The 22,178-nt window shown below is 41.9% G+C and overlaps 1 protein-coding gene across 4 annotated transcripts in view; it reads right to left on the reverse strand.

Moving 5' to 3' along the window:
• Nucleotides 1-22,178, reverse strand: part of Satb2 (SATB homeobox 2) — a 176,298-nt gene that overhangs the window by 22,006 nt on the left and 132,114 nt on the right. For all 4 annotated transcript variants that reach the window (XM_021161899.2, XM_029481375.1, XM_021161889.2 and 1 more), the window contains exon 10: nucleotides 12,089-12,286. In XM_021161899.2, coding sequence (XP_021017558.1) covers nucleotides 12,089-12,286 — 198 coding nt within the window. The remainder of the gene's footprint in view (nucleotides 1-12,088; nucleotides 12,287-22,178) is intronic.

The following is a 22,178-nucleotide window of genomic DNA, read 5'->3' on the forward strand; positions in this document are numbered from 1 at the left end:
TAACCTAGCCAGTTTGCTTGATTCCCCCCCATTTCTAGGGTCAAGCCAAGTAATAATAAAATAAATGAATGTCAGAACTTTGGCAGTTTCTCTTTAATTGGAAGTGTGCTTTTCTATCATTACAAGAGGAACTTCCAGATTTCCACTTAATAAAAATCAGCAGTAGTTTTCAGCTACATTAGATTTCCTCCCTAAGCAAAAACAGCTGAAGAGAGACCTCCAAAAGAGACCTACTGTAGGTAGGTTTGGCTCGGAGTTTCAAACTCGGTGCTGGCTTTCTCCTGCTGTAGTCCCAATTCTCAGTCATGAGCAAAGTGATTGGGTCAGAGTCTAATGAATGTAAGCTGTTGAGAGTCATTACACTCTTGCACTACAGAGTTCCATTCCCCCGTGTACTTGACTCTCCCAGGAGCAATGGGGTTTTATTTTATTTTGTCTTTGGTTTGACACTCACTGAGATAAAATAGATGAAGCAAACCAAGGTGTGAGTGTATCAAATAGAGAGCTCCACCTCCTCTTGTTATTAATAGTTTACAAAACTGGTACGGGTTGACACTTTGGTTGCTGAAATCATGCACCAAAGTCCTAGGTGGCGACAAGCATGCAGAAAATAGTAAATATTTAGGGAATGCTGCGATTTGGATGAGCAAACTCCAAAGGCCTATGTGTTAGAGGCGAGGTCACCAAGGCGGTGCTAATAGGAGGCAGTGAAAACTGAAGGAGCAGGGCCTCCTTAGGTCCCTGGAGTTGTCTATTCCAAATGTATTGTGGGAAACCCTATCCTCTCTCTCTCTCTTCTGCTTCCTGGCTTATGTAGTAAGCAATCTGCACCCTACTCTGCTGTTGCAGCCAGACAACTTACATGATGGGCCACTTCTTAGCTGGGAACCTTTAGAACTATGAGCCAAAATAGCTCTCCTTAAATACATTTCTTTCCTCAAGACCAGTTAACATTTCCTTTAAGTCCACAAAGACCAACATGGAACTACTTCAGATGTCTGTTGGACCAAAGATATTCAAGCTTAGCCACTGCATGGCCTTACAACTCTACAGTCTCAAAGCAGCCAGGTTCCTAGTGGTTATCAAGTGGGTGCATCTTTTTGCTTTTTAAAGAGTGAAAGCATTGAAGAAGGAAGAGGAGATGGAGAAGAAACAAGTAGAAGAAGAGGAGGAGGAAGAAGAAGGGGAGGAGGAAGAAGAGGAGGAGCAGGAGGAGGAGTGGGAGGGGGAGGGGAAGGGGGAGAGGAAACAGCTACTAACTAATCTTACCTTCTACGAATGTCATTCAACTCTTCCCCACAGAGGGAATTTATTCTTGAGCAAAGAAGTCTTACTTTGACTTTTGAAGGACTTTAAGACATAGATAGTCAGGAGAAACCAGAGTAACTGAAGTCTTTCAATCTGTCTCAAAACAACTGTGTAACAAGCATACCACTCTCAGATATTCCTGTTAGGAAACCATACACTGGCACTACCCTCAACTCAATACTGGACTCACTGAACTAAAAATTATTTTCCTTATCCTTAGTGAAGATGAATGAGACTACTACTGAGGCCAATCACAAAAGAAGTCACTTGATATGCACTCACTGATAAGTGGATATTAGCTCAGAAACCTAGAATACTTAAGATACAACTTCCAAAACACAAGAAAATCAAGAAGGAAGACCAACTCGTGGATACTTCATTCCTCCCTAGAATACGGAATAAAATATACATGGAAGGAGTTACAGAGACAAAGTATGGAGCTAAGACGAAAGGATGGACCATCCAGAGACTGCCCCACCCAGGGGTCCATCCCATAATCAGCCACCAAATTCAGACACTAGTGCATATGCCAGCAAGATTTTGCTGAAAGGACCCTGATATAGCTGTCTCCTGTGAGGCTATGCCAGTGCCTGGCAAATACAGAAGTGGATGCTCACAGTCATCTATAGGATGGAACACAGGGCCCCCAGTGTAGGAGCTAGAGAAAGTACCCAAGAGCTGAAGGGGTCTGTAACCCTATAGGTGGAACAATATGAACTAATCAGTACTCCCAGAACTCGTGTCTCTAGTTGCATATGTAGCAGAAGATGGCCTAGTTGGCCATCATTGGGAAGAGAGGCCCCTTGGTCTAGCAAACTTTATATGCCCCTGTACAGGGGAAAGCCAGGGCCAAGAAGTGGGAGTGAGTGGGTAGGGGAGCAGAGCGGGGGGGGGTGGTATAGGGGACTTTTGGGATAGCATTTGAAATGCAAATGAAAAAAAATATCTAAAAAAAAAAAAAAAAAAAAAAAAGACGCCTACTGAGGGACTGGAGAGATGGCTTAGTGGCTAGAAGCACTTGTTGCTTTTGCAGAGGACCCAGGATCAGTTCCCAGCATCTACATGATACGTTACAACTGTCTATAACTCCAGTTTTATGGATCCAAAATCCTCTTCTGGGCCTGATGGCAGTAGGCATCATGCCATGCACTGATACACATTGTCTTAGTCAGGGTTTCTATTCCTGCACAAACATCATGACCAAGAAGCAAGTTGGGGAGGAAAGGGTTTATTTGGCTTACACTTCCATACTGCTGTTCATCACCAAAGGAAGTCAGGACTGGAACTCAAGCAGGTCAGAAAGCAGGAGCCGATGCAGAGGCCATGGAGAGATGTTCTTTACTGGCTTGCCTCCTCTGGCTTGCTCAGCCTACTCTCTTATAGAACCCGATACTACCAGCCCAGGGATGGTCCCACCCACAAGGGGCCTTTCCCCCTTGATCATTAATTGAGAAAATGCCTTACAGTTGTATCTCATGGAGACATTTCCTCAACTGAAGCTCCTTTCTCTGTGATAAATCCAGCTGTGTCAAGTTGACACAAAATTAGCCAGTACACACATGTAGACAGAACACTCATACATATAACATAAAACTTTTTCCTAAAATTATTACTCAGAGTTTATCAACATTTCTTAGATACCCTCAAGCAAACACCAGCTCATTTCAGCTGCAATGAATCTCAGGATAAGGGTGATTTATCACTATTCCCAAAAATATTTCAGCAGCCACTATATTCTCTCAACTGACAGTGGTGGCCTTAGACATCAGGCCAGAGTTCCAGGGGTTGGAGGGATAGTTTTCCCCTTACCTATGCACGCACTGTGATATGGCAGAGCCGGGGATCCATGGGCTAGTTAAATAAAGCCCCTTGACAATTTTATATCTCTTTTAGAATGGGAGCAGGGGAAGCACAATAGCCCTTTCATTTGGATGTATTTGGAAATATTTTAATATTTAAATTTATGGAACAGGTTTGTAGATTTTATCAGGTACCTAGGATACACTTCCTAAACTCAGAAAGGCAACTGGGCTTGACTTTCCAGACAATTTCTATGTCATTTTGGTTGGGATTAGCTCTAGGATTTGTGACATTATTTGAGTAATGAAGCCTAAACCAAAATACGTGAAAGCATCACCCGCAATCAACAGAGGCAATTGGTGGGAAGTTCCCAGATGGGAAAGCCTTTCTCTGCAGACTGTCCTGTGTTTCTTCTGTAAAGAGCAAGAGTCCCTCCCGAATCAGCAGTGGTCCATGAGTGAACAGCACTCTGTGGAGTGGGTCTCCTGTGGTGCTTCCCATACTCAATACAGAGGGACAGCCTTGGTCAAGGCATGCCCAGTGAGCCAGGTGGCTTGGCTGGTGCCCTGACAATGAATTAGCTCTTCCCTAGTGCCACATGAAAAGGTGGGAGAAGTCACTCTGGGTGGTAAGAGTGAAAACAGCCAGGACACAGACACGAACAAAGTGTGTGGTCAGGGATAAATTAAGGGTGGAGCAGACATACTATTTATGCATCTGTTTTCCATCAAAACCATTTTTAAAAACACCACTTGATTACTAATCAGATGTGATTTTGTAGAGCTATGTAAATCACTCTGGCCTCCAGAAGTGACTCAGAATGTCTGCTGGCTTCACACCTTCAAATATGTATGCATGCGTGTGCACACGTGTGTGTAAGTGTGCATCTTAAGGTAATGGCATTCCTGAGAGGCTCCATATATTTTGGGGTTGCTACTAGATTCATTCTGAAAACAACAACAACAAAAAGGAAAAGGCCTGAAGCAAGGAGATACTACCCTATTGGAAGAAACCAGTAAGCAGGGCTTGTGTGCCATCGTGAGACTGAATATGTACAGCTTAGAAGAATATCTGCTACCCTGCTACCATGGAGGAGTGCAGTAGTTGTTGGGTGAAGAGATAAAAACCATGAATAAAAACCACTGGAATCTCTTAACAACTTGCACTTTGCGAACAGGTTTACTGGCCACTTTCAAAAGTTGCATTGGAGGACATCTCGGGAAGTATAAAGGGGTGGAGGACATCTCGAGAAGTATAAAGAAATGTACTTTCCTTGCCTCAGGTGGAATTCTTGAGAGGGCCTGGGCTTAGAACAGTAACTGGTCAGTATCGACAACAGCCTTCACGTCAGCTTTGGTTAATCATTGCTACTTTTATAGGAGGGAGACAGGAAGGACACTTCTAGTACACACTCCGCCTTGTCTCTGCTGCTTGTCTTTTTTTCTCATGGCTGTGTCATTCACATGGGATCAGTTTGTCCCACCTCAAAATTTATAAGTCATTTCCTCTCTATCTTCTTGGGTGGAAAAAGAAAAGAACTCGAAAGCTTTATGCTTTTAAGTACTACTTGGGCTTTTTATTTTAGACATATTTTACTTTATGTGTATGGATGTTTTCACGTGCAGCATGTGCTCCAATTATTAAAACTATGAGCCCAAGGAGATGTTGAACCCAGTGTAAAGAGAACAAATAGCAGACCCAGATGCAAATTAAGATAGAAATGAAGATTAGGTTCAGTCAGTATCTACCCTGATTGACGAAAAGAAACATGGAGACGATGCCAGGAAACCTGTAATGAAAGGAGCGGGCATGGGGGTCAATGGGGGGGGGGAGCACAAGCACACAGGGCTGGCAGTCCCCCTCCAGCACTGGGTTACCAGGACATACTCATGAACCATTATGCAAAAAAACAGGCAATATGAATCCCTTTCAATATGATTTTGTTGAGCTTGTCTACCACACTTGCAAAACATCTATTTTGACAAAAAAAAAAAAAAAAAAAAAGTCCCAAGGAACATATTCTCCTAAATGTGACTAATTTTCTGACTAAGGGGGAAGGGGGCTATTTACAGGTTACTTATGAATAGTCCAGAACCCACAGCTTTCCTACTTCCCAATCAACTTCTTAAGGTTGTTCTGATGCTTTGCAAAAGAAGGGTCTTCCAAACACATTCTAATGCAGCGCCTTTTGAACCAAGCGTCTGTGATACTGCTTGGAAATTCATGCCACGAAAATCTGCCTTCAGAGGGATAAGTGGACAGGTCAATTTCCCTTTGGGAGTTATCTAAGGTAGTATATATGGATGAACACAATACACTGGCTTGAGCCAGGCCTAGGGAAACACCTTGAAGTAGAGTAGGGGACAAAGACAGGCTCAGGTTCTGATGAGGAATAATTAGAATGCAGAGAAATTATGAATGGTACATAGAGGTTACAGTGTGGAGACGTACAGGCCATGGGGGCAAAACAGGTGATGGTTTGGAAGAAAAGCTTATTAGAGAAGGAAGAGTCTGTATGAAAGACGGTCAGTGAGGTGAGTTCTCGAACTTTTGACTGATCACCCCTCTGCCTTCTACACAGCTAACCACACTCAGAGTCCTGTACATGGATTTCCATGAAGTTCTTCACTGTCTGTTTCCTTTACTGTGCTTCCAAACACAGCAACCAAATACAAATTTATATACCTCATAATGGAACTTTAAATTTAACCAAAGCAAGCAGGCCTCCGTTCTCAAATGTGTGCTAAAACCCAAGTCTATAGAGCAACCTTCTAAGAAGCTGACTCTAGCCCCTAAGGAACTGCTCCAGCTCCCTGGGGAAAACTTTTCAGCACAGTTAGGGCTATGAACATAGGGATGAACACAGCAGTTGCCTAAAAAGAACTGGTAGTAAAAAACAAACAAACAACCCAAAAAGCAAAACCCCCAATTTCTATTTCTATATATTCCTGTGCAACACATTTTTTTTTAATTAAACACACTGCAATCCTAACTGGTGACACAGAAAACAAGAATCCTCCATATGAGGACCAACTTCTTTATACTCACCTGCCCCAATGTAGTAAATAGGGCAAAAATTCGCTGCCATAGCTCCTTAATAGCACAGCAAGGACTGAAAACTGAAACTACATTCAAACAGCAGGTTTTGCATAGGAGCTTGGAACGTATCCAAGATGGGAAAAAAATTGTAGTAACCTGGTTAGAGAATTTGCAAACATCCTTAATTAATTAATTGGCTTATCTATTTATTTTCCTAGAAGCTGTTCTTTTGGAAGTAAATTCATAAATCAAGACAGAGAGTCTATCCAACTGGAGTAGGAATACAGGATATCTTTCTCGGTGCTGAGAACATCTTCAACTCTAGCAAGAGAAGCCACATTCCAAGTTGGCTCAAATGCAGCTGACCACAAGAGTTCACTGATCCCAGGACTTTGACATCACACCAGGCCTTCATAGTAACAACTATACTTTACAATTGGAAATATCTGAGTAGCTATTAAGCCCTGCTGAAGCCAGGATCACCAGAACACCAGCTGAGTGAGAACACAGACATTTGTTGGCATCCCTGCTTGCCTTACAAGTTTCATCAAACTGCGTGGCTTGTAAAAAAGGAAAGCTCACAAATCTATGCCTATTCAGCTAAATAATTGAAAATAAAATATATGCAAAAAATTGTGTACAATACCAGAGAGCTAACAGCAGGTATTCTAGAAATGCTGCTTTGCAACATACAAATAAAAGTCAGACTTGGAAGGTAGGCAGATGTGAATTCAAGTTCTCACTTGGAGCAAGTTACCCAACTTCTTTAAACTCCAATTTCTCATCTTACTAAGAAGATAAAAATGAACCACTCTCTTGGTTTTGCACAATGAGTACAGATGATAAAATTTTAAATCTCACATTTGGAGGGTCTAGGTTTCAAAAAGAACTAATTGCTGCCAGAGAAGAAGGAAGGATGGAATAGGAAGAGGAAAGAAGAGAGGGGATGGGAGAAGAAGGGGAAGGAAAAGGGACAGGAGAAAGAGGAGGGGGAAGAGGCAGAAGTATCACTGTTATTATTAATACTAGATTTCATATAGTGAAAATTCAGAATCAGCCTGGAGATACAGTGTTCTGTTTTACAGATGAGGCACCAATGGTGAGTCTAGACCAGAAACTGTAACTGAGGCACTAATAACATGTCATCGAAGTCTGGTTTAGGGGATGCTCTAACATATTGGTGGGTGTCTGGCAGCATTTGCTTACACACTAGTAGTATCCTCGAATTGAAACAATCAAAAATGTTTCCACACACTATTAAATATCCCCTGGGGGACAACATTGCCCTGGTTGCAAACCATTGGTGACTACCAGCAACATGAAGGCTGTGGCTTAGAAGATGCCAAGAGTTCCCTGAGCCTTTGTCCAGATGAACAAAGGCACAATGGTGTTGTTTGCTCGACACCAGGTCTCATGTTCTCACTCAGTGCGCTGCACGGAACTTTAACATTTAAAAACAAGTACTTCTCAAGAAACCATAGAGCAGCTAACTCCAAATCCCTGAACTTAGAAAACAACCCACGGAAACTGTACAGTGGAAATACAATAAAACAGTAAACCACGGACTCCATCAACAATTTGGTGGATGCTCCCCAATCAACCCTGCTCAGGGACTAGTCATAGAATGAGCAATGGCCTTTCTTTTTATTGCATTCTCAGAGGCAAGTGTGGTCAGACAGAGGCAAGCAGGGATGCCAACAAATGTCTGTGTTCTCACTCAGCTGGTGTTCTGGTGATCCTGGCTTCAGCAGGGCTTAATAGCTACTCAAATATTTCCAATTGTAAAGTATAGTTGTTACTATGAAGGCCTGAATACAAGTAGTGTTTTTTATTCTAAGCTGAGGATTTCCATTTGCTCTAGGGCAGTGGTTCTCAACCTTTTGGGGGTCAAGTGATCATCTTTTCACAGGGGTTGCCTAGGGCCACCAGAAACACAGATATTTGCATTATGATTCTTAACAGTTGCAAAAGAAGTAGCGATGAAATGATCTTATGGTTGAGTGTCACTACAACATGAGGGACTGTATTGAAGGACTTCAGCACTGGGAAGGTTGAGAACCACTGGTCCAGTGCATCAGGCCATAGTAACCATGTGGGAGAAAACACTAACCACAAGAAACTTTGTCTCAACCTGCTGGAGTGAAATATAAAACTTACTTGCCTTTTTTACAAAATGTTCTAGTTTTGCGTTGTTTCCCTTGTCATGTGCCCTGCCCTCTAAGTTATTATATTTTATGTGTATGAGTGTTTAAGTGTGTATGCCTATGTACCATGTATGTACCTGGTGCTCATGGAGGTCAGAAGAGAGCATCATTTTCAGGACAGCCTGGAATTGGTGTCTGGGCCATTGTGAGCCATTATGTGGATGCTGGGAATTGAACCTGGGTTCTCTGCAAGAATAAGTGATCTTAACTGATAAGCCATGTCTCCATCCCTTGTCTCACTCTCTTGATCTTCTCTGTGCTATCTACTCTTGAACCAGCAGCACTCAGTAGATTAGAATTTAATTTCTTAATGCTTCTCCCCATTATCAACTCACCAATGAGGCTTTTTATATTACTCTTTCTTAAAACATCTCCCCTCTTCATAAATTTTAATGCCAGAGGTATGCTTACTGTCTCTTTATATGCTGAATTGATACAGACGACCACACACTATTGAGAATCTATGCTTCTTATTTTCCCCAAGGCCCAGTGTTCATTTGCCTTGGGACAATATATCTCTTCCTGTGGACATGGGTTATATATGGCTTTACAAAGTGAGTTCAGAGTTAAAGCCAGTTTCTACTCAGGTAGGTTAACTGGTGTTTCTAATAGCCACAGGACACTTTGTAAGGCCAGATACTTCCACGTGACCTGAAAACTACATATTCCTGGGGAAATATGAATTCCAAGGAGGAGACATGTCATTCTTCCATCACCATCAAGTCTAGGAATGACAACATTCCTACATGGGCCGTAAACTCAGCAGAGGCTCAGCTGTAACCTTGATTCATCTGTGATGGGAAGTTACATCAAAGACACACTTATCAGGTGACAAGCAAAGGGTTAAGTAAAAATGATCAGAACATATTATGTGACATTCTAAAGAACTAAGTGGTATGTAGGGAAAAAATTAAAGCCATAACTAAAGGCAGTACCATGGCTCTGATGCAACTGCTTCAAATGTAGAGACATGACCACCAGGGTCAGGTGATCAACAGTGGCAAAGAGGCATAATGTATGCAGAATTTGCATTAATAAAGTGGAATGATGTGTGTACAAATGCACAGGGTGTGGCTGGTATGAAGTGGCATGACGGTGTGTGGATCCCCATGGAAACGGTGCAGCTTCAGCTATGTGGGACTTCTTGAGCTTGGTGGACCACATCTTCTGACTCTCTAAATTTTATGTAGAACCTGATAATTTATAACTGTGGGTTTAAATTTTTAAATCTTCATGATCCTAAGAGAAGTGTATTCCCAGTGCACATAAGACTGTGGTGCATTTCTAAATTCTGAATGTAAACAACTGGTAAGAAACCATGGGCTTTGAGCTGAAGAACCTCACAGACAACTCCAGATGAAGGCAGAGACAGAGCCAGTGTACCCATAGCACCCAGGTTAACAGACCAATATAGTAAGTCATTATACTCACAGATCACTGTCTCTTGATCTTCACCATTTAAGGAAACCTGGAGACTAGTATACCCAATTACAATGAAATCAATTGGTATTCTTCCATGCCCACCAAGAGAAACCCCCTCTGCATTTTATGCTGTATATATGAGACGCCATCACTAATTTCATTCATCCTTAATGATTTAGTGATGGTACATTTCTACCCAATTAGACAAAAATGCAGCATTGCTAAACCAATAATAAGCTTATAGATGAATTTTAAAATTCCTAAAATATGTAAGCATACCTATCTTTTTAATTGCAAATGATAGAAAGGTACAAGTTAAATCCCAACTCTTAAGTCCAATGGCCTGGCATGTGCTCAGCCACAGACAATGTCATTATGGCTAGGTATATTTCAAGTCAGTCTTCTACCAGGCACAGTGGCACTTCCAAGGAGGCTGTGTTGGCTGCATTCTCTAGTTTAAGAGCATTGCCAGCTGTTTCCAGTGATTATCCCTCATTTTTATATCATGATTGTAATAAATAATGAATCCATAGATTTGTATTTTTCTGACATTATAAATTCACTGAAGTAGCGTCATCACTCACAGGGAGGCTCAGGTTTTACTGTAGTGGGAGAGTCAAGACTGATACACAGGACAAATTCAGTGTAGAAAAAAAATGGCCTTGTTTGTGAGTTCCTTAGTGAAGAGCTATGTGATAGGAATAAACGTCCAGAGTGTAAGGGAATTTGTCTTAGAACTACTGGAAGTCGACATAAACTGGCACAGCACAGCACACTGAAAATCACAAAGGCTGATTTGGCTTACCCATGAACTAGCTCTGATTTGGAAAACACAAAAGAACAAATGAGTGAAGTGCCTGGCTGAGATTAGTCCTCTTAGACTGGTCAACTGTGTGACTACTGATCTGGATGCTCTCTCATCTAGCTAGAGCCACATAGATGATAAGGTCTGCACAGGAATCCAGACAGGTGAGATGAGAGCTATTACCCAAGGGAAGTGCTCCTCACTGCAGTGAATAGTGAGTCTCCACGGGGTTATTTCAAATTTCTGTTTCCAGGCATGATGGCGCTGGGTATGCTGAAGTAGGAGGATCTCAAAGTTGAGGTTGACTCGTGCTGTATAGTGAAACCCTGTCTCCAAAAGTCAAAAAAAAAAAAAAAAAAAACCCACAGCAAACCCAAAAAGCTGTGAATTTCCACTTTCGTCACTGACATGTGGTTAGATGGTTCTACCTGCTGCTACTCTCAAGAATAAAATTTTACAGAAAAAAATTTGCTTTTGTATTGGACTAAGACAGACCTTGAATATAAGGCCATGAAAAGTCCCTGGTTGCTGAAGCAATCTTTGGTGTTCTATTGGTTTAAATCAGAAGACTGAACCAGGCTGCAGAAAATGAGAAAAATAAGGGCGGCAGGTAATGAGGAGTTTCCTAAAGGGTGGAATGTCTACTCTTGCTATGGTCTTTTGCCTAGTGCTATTTCCTGGATATACTTAGTGCTCCACAGTACTGAAAAATACAGAACGGTACTTCGAATCACAGGGCACTTCTCTGGAAGTGTTTGAATCGGTTTATTTTCTGAAATAGATGGTTGGTAAACTCTGCTGAGCTCTCTTTAATTTGAAGAAATTAAAAGTCTGAAAGCCACTGTTCTGTGTGACTCAGTACACTGGTCTAATTATCTGTAGGATGCTCCTTGCTGTAAGGATGAAGCCCTGGACAGGAAAAGATCAGAATAGGGAGAAAAGAGAGTATACATTGTGGTTCAGCCTCCCTGAATAAGTGGCTCTGCTGTTTATTGACCCTGCATCCTCCTGCCTACCTACCCTGGGTTCACTGAGAACTTTGTAAACACTGCCTCAGTGAATCCATGAGTCACATGAGTCAGAGCATGACTCTGACAGAGAAACTGACTTGTAAAAGCACTACAGTTTTGGCTGAGATGCCAACACTGATAAATTGAGATCTGAGCTTTAAGTTGGATTCCCAGGGCCCAGTTAGTAGAAGGCAAGTTTTCCTTTGATCTCCACTCAGTGTGTGTGTGTGTGTGTGTGTGTGTATGTGCACACGCGCGTGTGTGCATACATTTAGATGTACATATACTCAAATAAATAAAAGTTAGAAAATAATAGGAGAATCTGGTGGACACTCTATTTAATTATCTGAGCGACCTGCTGTCAGAAGAGCCATTGCCATTGGCATGGATTTCCTGGTCATTCTGTGACCTCCTCTCACAGGACATGATACTCTCCCAGACCCTGAGCAGGTGCTGCCAGCAGAAAGCTTCTCTAAGGCTGGGGCTGGGGAGACACTGACCTGCACGGGCTCAGGTGGGAGCTGGACCACATGCTGCATGCGTTCACTGTGGTGATGTCGAGATTCTTCCTCATAGATCACATCCCGCTCATGTTGGGGAAGATTCAGGAAACGGCGGATGGTGCAGAGATTCTCCCAAAGGGTGCGGTTTTCTGGGCTGGGGTTCTCCTTCCAACGAAGCAGTTCGCAAAGCCAGCCCTGGAGGGAAGGAGATCCTGGGAGTTAGGACTGCAGGGTGTACAGCAGCTATGTGGGCCTAGACTCCAAGTCAACTGCAATCCCCAAACCATGTTTTTATGTCAGAATTATTCCCATCAATGGTAGTAGTTACTGAAATGGTCCAACTCTTAAATCCAACCAATGACTATGTTGATACTTATGCCAATGGTCAAGAGTCTTCACATGTAGCCGGGCGTGGTGGCGCACGCCTTTAATCCCAGCACTCGGGAGGCAGAGGCAGGCAGATTTCTGAGTTCGAGGCCAGCCTGGTCTACAAAGTGAGTTCCAGGACAGCCAGGGCTATACAGAGAAACCCTGTCTCGAAAAAAACCAAAAAAAAAAAAAAAGAGTCTTCACATGTTTTGTTTTTACTTTTTACATCATCATCATTATTTTGAGCTAAGCCAAGGCTAACCTCAGATTCACAGTATAGTCAAGGATAACCTTCAATTCTTGATCCTTTTGTCTACAACTCCCAAGTACTGGGATTACAGGCTTGTGCTGTAATGTCTGTTTATAGAATGGAGAGGCCTGGAGATCAAACTCAGGACTTCCCACATGCTAGGCAAGCACTCTACCAACTGAGCTATATCCCCAGCCCCAAAATCTTTATTCCTATTGAAATTTCTTAACACATTCCTATAGAATACATTCCTAATGAATTTCTTAACAATCCATATAACAGAATCTTCTAGATGTACAAGTGAGATTATAGTTACACTTTCTCCAAAAAAGGATTTTTTTTTTATTTTCAGCCATAATTTTTTACAATACCCAACTTATAAGTATTCTACTCTAAGAAGAGAGGAAAGACAAACAGGCATATATTATGAGATGGCAAATTAAAAGAAAGAAAAAAGAATGTCTTGGGTGCCAATAGTATTGTGTCTTCTAGGCAGTTAATGTCCTTCTCATCATTTGTAACCCTGCAAACAGAAACATCCTCCTCGGCTAGAGTCAAAGACCAAGGTACATTTGCTTCATCTGTGGACATGCTGGGCTCAGAGCCCCCTTGGCCACACCTGCAGGAAGGGAGACAGTGGGTCAACCTGCACCTGCAAGTGCCTTGTCCCAACTCTGCCAGGCGGATGTTCCCACTCTTACAACTGCACGAGGAAGGAAATGCAATGCAAATGATGGCTTATATGAAAATAATACAGAGGCTGTCAACATCGCTCACTGACTTGTGTCAAAATATTTTACCCAGTAGCTTTCTAACCCATCACTTCCAAGCTACGTCGCTAATTTTAAAACCAAGAACTGTCCCACAATTCATCTCTTGCAAAAGGGTAGAAAATTTTTTTCTTAAAAGGTGCATAAACACAACTGAGTTTGTGAGAAACAAATCCCAAGTCTCCACATACTCTCCATCATCACTGTAAGCCAACGAAAGCTCCTGACACGCATTGTAAAAACCCCATATAATATCATAAGCTGTTGTTTGTCTAACTCTCCACTGTGTCTTCTGCCTTTACCCAAAAAAAGGCAAGATTTGATTATCTCCGCTGCATCAGCCAAGACAGCAACACCAGCTGTTCTCATTGTGCAGCCTCCTCCTCACGGCCTCCATGTTAATAACCTGATCATTCCATTTTCCCCTTCAACTGCCGGCTGCAGCACCGAGAGGAGACAAAAACCCAGGCCTGTGTGCAGCAGCTGTGGGCACTGAACTGTGAAGCCACTGGGGATTTATAAACTAATCTGTAACACAACACTGCCTTGTTTTTACAAGTGAGAGGCCACATTTGCGCAGACCTGATCTTTTCTTGCAATAAACTGGGAGCTTGGGAGAGTTAGAGAGTTAGGAAGAATGAAAACAAGGTATCTTACCACTTGCTTGCAAATGTTTTTTTCCAAGTACTTCTACAGCCCTTCCCCCCACAACTCGAGAGACAGGTAATAGTTAACTTTCAAGTGCCATGCACATGAAAAAATGAAGATAAATTTTTATCACTACCAGAAAATAAATTATATTTTAATAAAAATCTCCTGGTCCCAAAGTGTTTTCTCGGGGGTTCTTTATACAAAGGAAAGAATTCTTGAGATGGAAAATAAGCCATCTGTGGAAAAATTAAGCTCCCATTTCTGTGTCTTTTCACAGATCTGAATTAAGTCTCTAGTGAACTCTTTCAAATGTTTCAAACAGGTATGTTTAACATCTCCCAGGGGAGGCAATAGCATGGAGACCAATCACTGAATGGAAAATAAAAACAAAAACCTACATCTGTTAAAAGATGAAGTTCTGAGATAGCCAGACCTTAAGGAAGACAGCACCTGCTGTTCAGCTTCAAGGATGCACATTGCATTGTGGGAAGCCACAGCTTGAAGGAAGACAGGTGACAGCTGAGTGGTATCTCCACTTATGACACTTGGAATGTCTCGCACAACATCCATTGCCACGTTTGATTTATATGCACTGTTATAATCTGTGCTCATTACACTCACTTAGAACTCACTATAGGCTTGTTATGGACTGTGTGCTATCTGCCATCGGTCTTTAAGAAGTGTAGTGCTCAATTTGCCCACTGACATGCAAGGTCTTGACCTTGAAGCTATTAGGGAGTGGATTAGACACAAGTGTGATCATGTGTACAGACATAAGCAAACCAAATTAATTTCTGGCATAAGGAAGTAGCCAACAAGGCCCTGTTCTTAGGGCAGCAGAGAACTTCCTCAAATCCCTGATGGGCTGAGCTAATGGCATGTTTAAGGGAACCTAGTTTGGAAGATGAAGCACATTCATGGTATTTAGAGGGTTATTAATCAAGTTTCCCCACAAAGTGTTTGCTTGGCTGATCAGATTAAGGGAGGGAGTCTTCAACAGTGCACCCCCACCACAGCAGGCCCCAAGAAATCTGTGATACTTCACAGCCTTGGCCATATTGCACCATGTGTACCCAGCTGCTTCAATAATTAGCTTATGAATGTATCAGCTGGTTCTGTGATTTTTATAAATAATAACTAACCCACAGAGCAGAAAGCTTGTTGAGAGCCCGCACTAGTACAAAGTGGTAAGGAGCTCCTAACTCTAATTTGCTCTACAAAATGCTGATATTCCCACCAGCAGGACTCCTGTGATGCCATTTATAAATATTTATTTCTTATCTGAAATGGCAGTGCATTCTTTGGCCAATGTTCTTCTCAGTGGCCATGATTTGCTGCCTCCTCACTTGCTCCCTCTGCACATTTGCATGCTAGCCTTCCTCCTCACCTCCCATCCCATCCAGCATCTTTTTGTTTACGCCATCCCTCCAGGAGGCCATTTGGACACTGGCTCCTTCTTCTTAATAGGGTCTCATATTTGCTTGTCTAGTGGCTAGTGATTATGTAAAGAAGTGTCATGCTCTTGCATGAACACATCCGTACCTGTGTAACTGTGAGAAAACCCATCACTGAAGAAATAAAGGGTCCCTATGTTGGGTTTTTTTTTTCATTTATATAATTTTTGCATACCATCCAAGAAAGTTTTGCAGTATCAGGCAAAAAAAAAAAAAGTGTAAATGTCAAATAAAACAGTGACAGATGACTGTATTCTCTATTGAATAGCACTGTTTCTGTCATGCATGTTCAATGGGAACTCATGAATTATTAATAAACAAATCTCCTTTTTCTGTTAAAAATCTCAAGTAGGTTTTTTGTTGTTGTTCCCTGTGTGTTGTGTGGAACATTCCTGAAGTATTTTCATTTTCAAACACTAACACAGTTCATCTGATCTCCAGCGACCAGTAGCTCCTTCCTGTCCTCTGTGGCTTCCCTCTTATTTTAAGTCTGATCTTATTTTAAGTTCTGATTAGAGATTAAGCTGAATATTCAGGCAGTCCAGTTAATGTTTACAGTCTAATAAACTGGTATTCTATGAGTTTCAAGGGTGTGAGCATGGCACAGAATGGCAGATAGCACTCAGATTTCCAGCCCTGAGATCTGACTTCTCAGTTCTTGCCCTGCCCTGAAATGGACAACCCTAGAGTAAGTGGCTGCTCTGTGGAAGATACTGAGTATTAAAGGGGAGCCTCACAAAAACAGTGGTGTCCCCTGGTTCTTATCTCTAGGACCTGTTATCTCATTCCTGTCATAAACAGCAGACAGTAATTAGCTGTCAGAGTTCAAAAATACAAAGAAGGAATGACCTTGACCAATTGGCTAGTAGACATGTAAGAAAGTACCAATTGGTCAAGGCCAGCTTCACTACTGAAGCTATACTGACACCACAACTGTCACAATACATACCAAAAAAAGGCAGACTGTCACATGAAATACCACAATGGGCAGACTGTCATTCAGAAAGTGGTCTTGGCCCAAATGCATAACCTCGGCCAAATGATGAAAAAAAAAAAAAAAGCACACAAATCAAAACCAAGAGAAGCTTGATGCAATAATCAGTCAGTACTCTTCAGATGTGGCACAGCCATAAAAGATGGAGGAAGAATCACAGAGTAAAGACTAATAAAAGTCACCAAACAGATCAGGGCATCCAAGAACACAGACGTGAACAGAACAACTAAGGCAATGGGATCACACTGTCCATGGAGAACTACTTGCTCATTTCCTGGTTTTGCTAATTGCACCACTATAAAATTTCCCTACGGTGATGGACAATGTCAGCACTAAGAGGTAAGGCTGGTACACGACACAACAGCATTAGTTCTATGCTTTTTGCTTTAAACATTGCTGTGTCCAAAATGAGTTTTAAAAAGTTTAAAAACTTCCAGAGAGCACTAGAACCTACATATTGAAAATATACACGGAGCCCATGAATATGATTCCAGAGAATGCATCTTTACAGTGGGGCCCAGTGAGGGGGCAGCAGTTCAAAGACTGACTCCTGGCAACCAACAGTTAATGAGTGCCTAACCACTCAGAAAATAAGCAAACGGTATTTATTAACGTTATATTTTAGCCATCTCTTCAACCTCTTAAGCAAATTTCCCTTGGCAGCAAAAACAAGTCTGATGGTCCTCTCTAACTCTGCAGGTGAGGTGACAGTCACACCCGTCAAGGTATCGTTTGTTTACAATCCACATGTCCCAGAGAGTTGGATGCCAATCTGAATTTACTAAGCAAATCATGTAAATGTATTAGGACTCTGTACTACTTGAAAAACTATCCCACCGATTCTTTTTGGAAAACAAGTAACTCTCATCTATCGTTCAGAAAAGGGGGTTTCATTGCTAAGTTGCAGGAAGGAGACCGCTGGAGGAGGTGACAGTGAAGACCACGAACTGCTGCTGCTTGCCCCATCCCTCAACAATTCTCCAGGCGACCTTATTATCCAGGCACAGTGAATTACTCAGTCCCTGCAGACATTTGGTATATGCACATTACCATCTCCTCGCTTTGCCATGCTACCCTCTTAGCTGTAATACCTCCTGCCCAGATCAATAATCCCTGGAGATACTGTTCTTCAAGGCTCTTGTCACCTGGCTTCGCCTAATCTCCTGTGAAAACTTTTTGCTCGCTCCTGCCTGAGCCTCAAGCACGTTGCACACTCTTTCACTGTGTGGTGAGTGTTAGGTGTAGGTGTGTCTGATGTACCTTCATCAGGAGGGCTGGCCTCTTCTTGATGGGAGTTAACTGACAAGGCTGTGCTTCTTGATCTACCCTCTTCTGAACAGAGTACTCCTCCTTGCATACAGTGGGTGCTATGCAGATGCTAGTTATATTGAACTGGCACTACTGGGTTATACAGAAAAAGTAACACGTGGGGATTATTTTGTCACCTCAAAGTCAGTTTGTTAAAGAGGAACACCAATTTCCAAAAGCAGCCATGACAAGGTCTGTTTGCCCATCTCTTAATATGTGAACATCTCATCTTAATGCTATATAGCCTCTGGGAGCTACTGAAGGCATTTAGACTGTTAAGATAGAAAATCAACTCTTCTTTGGTTTCCTGTCACACTTTTTTCTATTTAGCATGCAGTCCTTGGGGGGTGGGGTAGTGTATGACAAAGTCAAAGACACCATTTAGCCTAGATACCGTTTTTGTGCACATTGAGACCATGCTGTTGCATATTAAAGACAATGCACATGACCTGAGAGTGAAGCATGTTCTGTCCGAGCTGTACTGTTTGGGGTTGTCTAAAAAGAATGACATGCATCACTAACACCAAACTGACCACTTAACAAGCTGGTCTTGTTCTTTTGAGCATCTTCTATGTGGGCACTGGTGAGAACTTTCTGTTACTGCTCTCATAGGGGTCCTTAGAGTTTCCCTGGATCAAAACTAAATGGAAACTGACAATGTCCATTTCAGTTTTTAACTACCACAGGCTGAGAATGTTCAAATTACCAAGGTATTTATAGAACACTAACAAGGCCTGGCTTGAGTGGGTACTCATCAGGTATGAGTTTGAATTTAATCTCTAAAGTTTAGGTCTAAGTACTACAGGAGATGGAGGGGACCCCAGAGGACACAGAACATGGAGTCCTGTCCATGGTACTGAAATGCCTGTGTATGACTTTGCTAATTTTCCTGTATCTAGACACTGGTTAGGACTCTTCCACCACTCATCAGGTCCTCTTCTTGAAACAAAGCAATAATATTCCAGCCCTGGGGAGGCAGAGGGAGAAAAGTGGCAAGTCTTAAGCCAGTCTGGATTTTGCTTCAAAAAGTATTCTTGGCTCATGTCTTGCTCTAGTCTCCAGCAAAAGAAGGTAAAGTTACCTCCCCGAGCCCCCCAGGGAAGATGGCTGGGAGATCCCAGAAGGGAGGACCCTGTCATGGTGATGTTCCCCATTCTTGATGTGTCTGGGAGAGAGCTGGAGAGTGAACTCCAGCTACTAAACAGGAAGCTGCACCACCCTTCTGCCCCTCTAGGAACTCTAATGAATGGGAAACTCAGCAAATGAACAGTTCCTCAGAATGACTCAAGCTTCTTGCTGCAGAAATCTAACAGGCCATTTCCTCACCCACATCTTCAATACAGAAAATGTCAGCATATGTAACCAAAAGGGAATGTTTTCTGAGTTTCTTAAAGGAAAATTCATATTATTAACCACAGACAGTTCGCTTTCTAAATGGAAGCACAGAAAGTCCCCAAACAAACTTGTGTAACTGTGGAAGGATTTCTCTTCAGCTGGTTGAGACTCTCCTCAAGTGTGAAATGAGCCAGATAGTATTCTGCTCTTGTTTCTTCGTCACTGAATTCTCTTTTCATGAATCCAATAAGTGTCTATTAAAATAAATAACCCCCCTAATGATTCAAGATAACCTAATCAAGAAAGCTGAAATAGATAAGAGGCTAAATACGGGGAGACCTGTCAAGGACTTCAATGAGTCTCTGCTGAGGATGTCATCTAAACCTGGAAAAAGGGATGTACTCAGTACTTGGTTACAGTTCAAGGTTAATTACGTTTTACCTTGCTTGAAGTGAGTGAGTGCTGCTTTTCCTAGTGTCCACAATTGTATACTAAGTCCTAAGTTGAGCCCTCATGGGGATCGATTTTCAGCTTTCTCTGGGCTGCCTTAAGCATATCTTTCACATTTCTGTGGATGTGTTTACAAAGATTGAGTCTGTAATTGAGAGTAATGAATTTTTTTTTAAATGATTCTTTAACCTCTGCTGTGCAGGGTTTAAATCAAGAAGGGATTGCATAAAAATGTGTCACCTCTACTGCCACAGACCCATGGGAATGTGCTCAACTTCACAAGTCTCTGGAGGTTTACTTTGCTGCTTTGTTTAAATGTATACACATAGACATGTACACATGGGTACACATACATGAAAAGCCATTCATACGTGTACAAAAGAGTAAGTGTGAAACCGTGTGGTCTCCATTCATACTAGAAACATATTAATAGCAAAATGTACCTTACTACCATATTAAACAATAAATAACCGTGATGTTTCCACCTCCTTACTTCAGGCTACTTCAGGTTCTTACTCTAGCAGACGTGATAAACTTTATGCTAAGCAAACTTCCTTCAGGACCTAGGAAAGCAGGGGCATATGTAAGACTTGTGCTGGGTCAGAGCAAGGACTATATGGAGGGAAGCTAACAAGTAGTGCACAATTTGAAGGGAGTATGGCTGCCAGTGGATGCTAAATCATGTGGTGTACCCTAGGTCCTTGGCTTGCTTCCACCTCCTTGTCCTGGCCCTGCGAAAATAACGCATAAAACAGTTTCCATGGCTGGAAGCACTGCTAGATACCCATGTTCTTCTCTGGAAGAACCATGGCATGGCTCAAGCCTCAGAGAAGGCCCTTTAACAGGGAAGCCAGATTAGCTTCAAAGTCACACCCAAGTTTCCAAAGGAACCATACCATAAACAGACAAAATATGTCAACTCAAAATACAGAAAGAAAAAAAGGGTTAAATACCAATACCAACTTTAATGGCATTCCAATTTTGAGAAATTCTTGAATACTGTGACCAACTTCCATTGGTATCTAGTTAACAATGCCAGTAGACAACAAGAAGACCAAATAAACAAAAACTAGTTTTATACCATAAAACAGATGGGGGCGGGGAAGACAATTCTTTATTATAAGCTTGCTATTAAAACAAACCCACGGGGAATGTTTGCTGATGCTCCACAGCATTCCTTCAGGTTATGCCAAAAGAAGGAAAGACTGGCAACCAGAGACCCACACCGATGTGGAGGCAATCCTGTGCTCACTGCCCACATACTGTGATTCCAAGGACCACTTCCATGGGCTGTCCCAAAGGCCCTGCTGGACAGGCAAAGCACACTCAGTATTAGCCGACTTCTGCTAAGGATAAGCGACACAACAAAGCTGGGAGTCAGCCACCTTCTGGCTGTGCTTCCTGACACTTCCCATACCACAGAAATGAGCACAGCCACATATTTATTTCCAACACCCTCCCAACGATGTGACCTTAAAATAATGTTAAATAATTTCTTTTGAATATATACAAAATGGCAACAGTTTGGTCTCATGCAGCATAAGGAATAAAGGCTAAGAAACTCTAATAGTGAAACTAAAGAAAACAATTGATATTTTATAAGTTTACTTTCCCATATAGAGATCTTGCCTTTAAGAGATTCCTTATAGCATATTTTTAAAATCCACACTACTGAAGGCAATAGATACACTCCATTATAATCCCTATCAAAACCCCAATGGTTGGTGTGGAGAGTGTAGCTCAGTGGTAGATAACCTCCTTGACATGTATGAGACCTCAAGTCAATCTCTGGCACCAGGAAACAGGCAAACAAACAAATTCCATTTACATTCTTCACAGATATAGAGATGAATTCTCTATTTGTAAGGAACTACAAAAGTCCCCTAAAGAGCCAAAAGTCAGAGACATCATACTTCTTGATTTAAAATTACACTACAGGGGCCAAGGCACCATCTCAGTGATAAAGCACTTGCCTGTCACCCACAGGGCCCAGAGGTTGATCCCTAGCACCTCCAACAATCAACTTTTGTTACAAAGCTAATAGAATTTCAGAATGTAGCTGTAAACACAAACACATGGGCTGAAGGAACAGAACAGAGGGCTTGGAACGAAATCTAAAAGTACAAAACTGATATTTCAACTAGGATACCAAGAAAACACAATGGGGATATGGAAGTTTAGTGGGATGAGGATCATAAGTTCAAGGCCAGCTATGTACTGAGACCCTATTAACCAACCAACCAACCAATCATTAAAAAATGTTCCAGAAAACTAGATCTTCATATCTAGAAGAATGAAATCAGATGCTTATGCCACATAGAAATCAACTCAAATTGGTGGGGGAAAGACCCAAATCTAAGACAAGAAACAGGCAAGACAAACTATAATTTGTTAAGCTGTTAGTTGAAAATTCAGAACACACATTTTTAATGGAAATGTGGTAATAAGGTTTATAGGTCTATATAGAGAACTAGTGCATATGAAGCACAGAGCACACTTACATGTG

Source organism: Mus caroli, chromosome 1 (genome assembly GCF_900094665.2).
Source record: "Mus caroli chromosome 1, CAROLI_EIJ_v1.1, whole genome shotgun sequence".
NCBI lineage: Eukaryota > Metazoa > Chordata > Mammalia > Rodentia > Muridae > Mus > Mus caroli.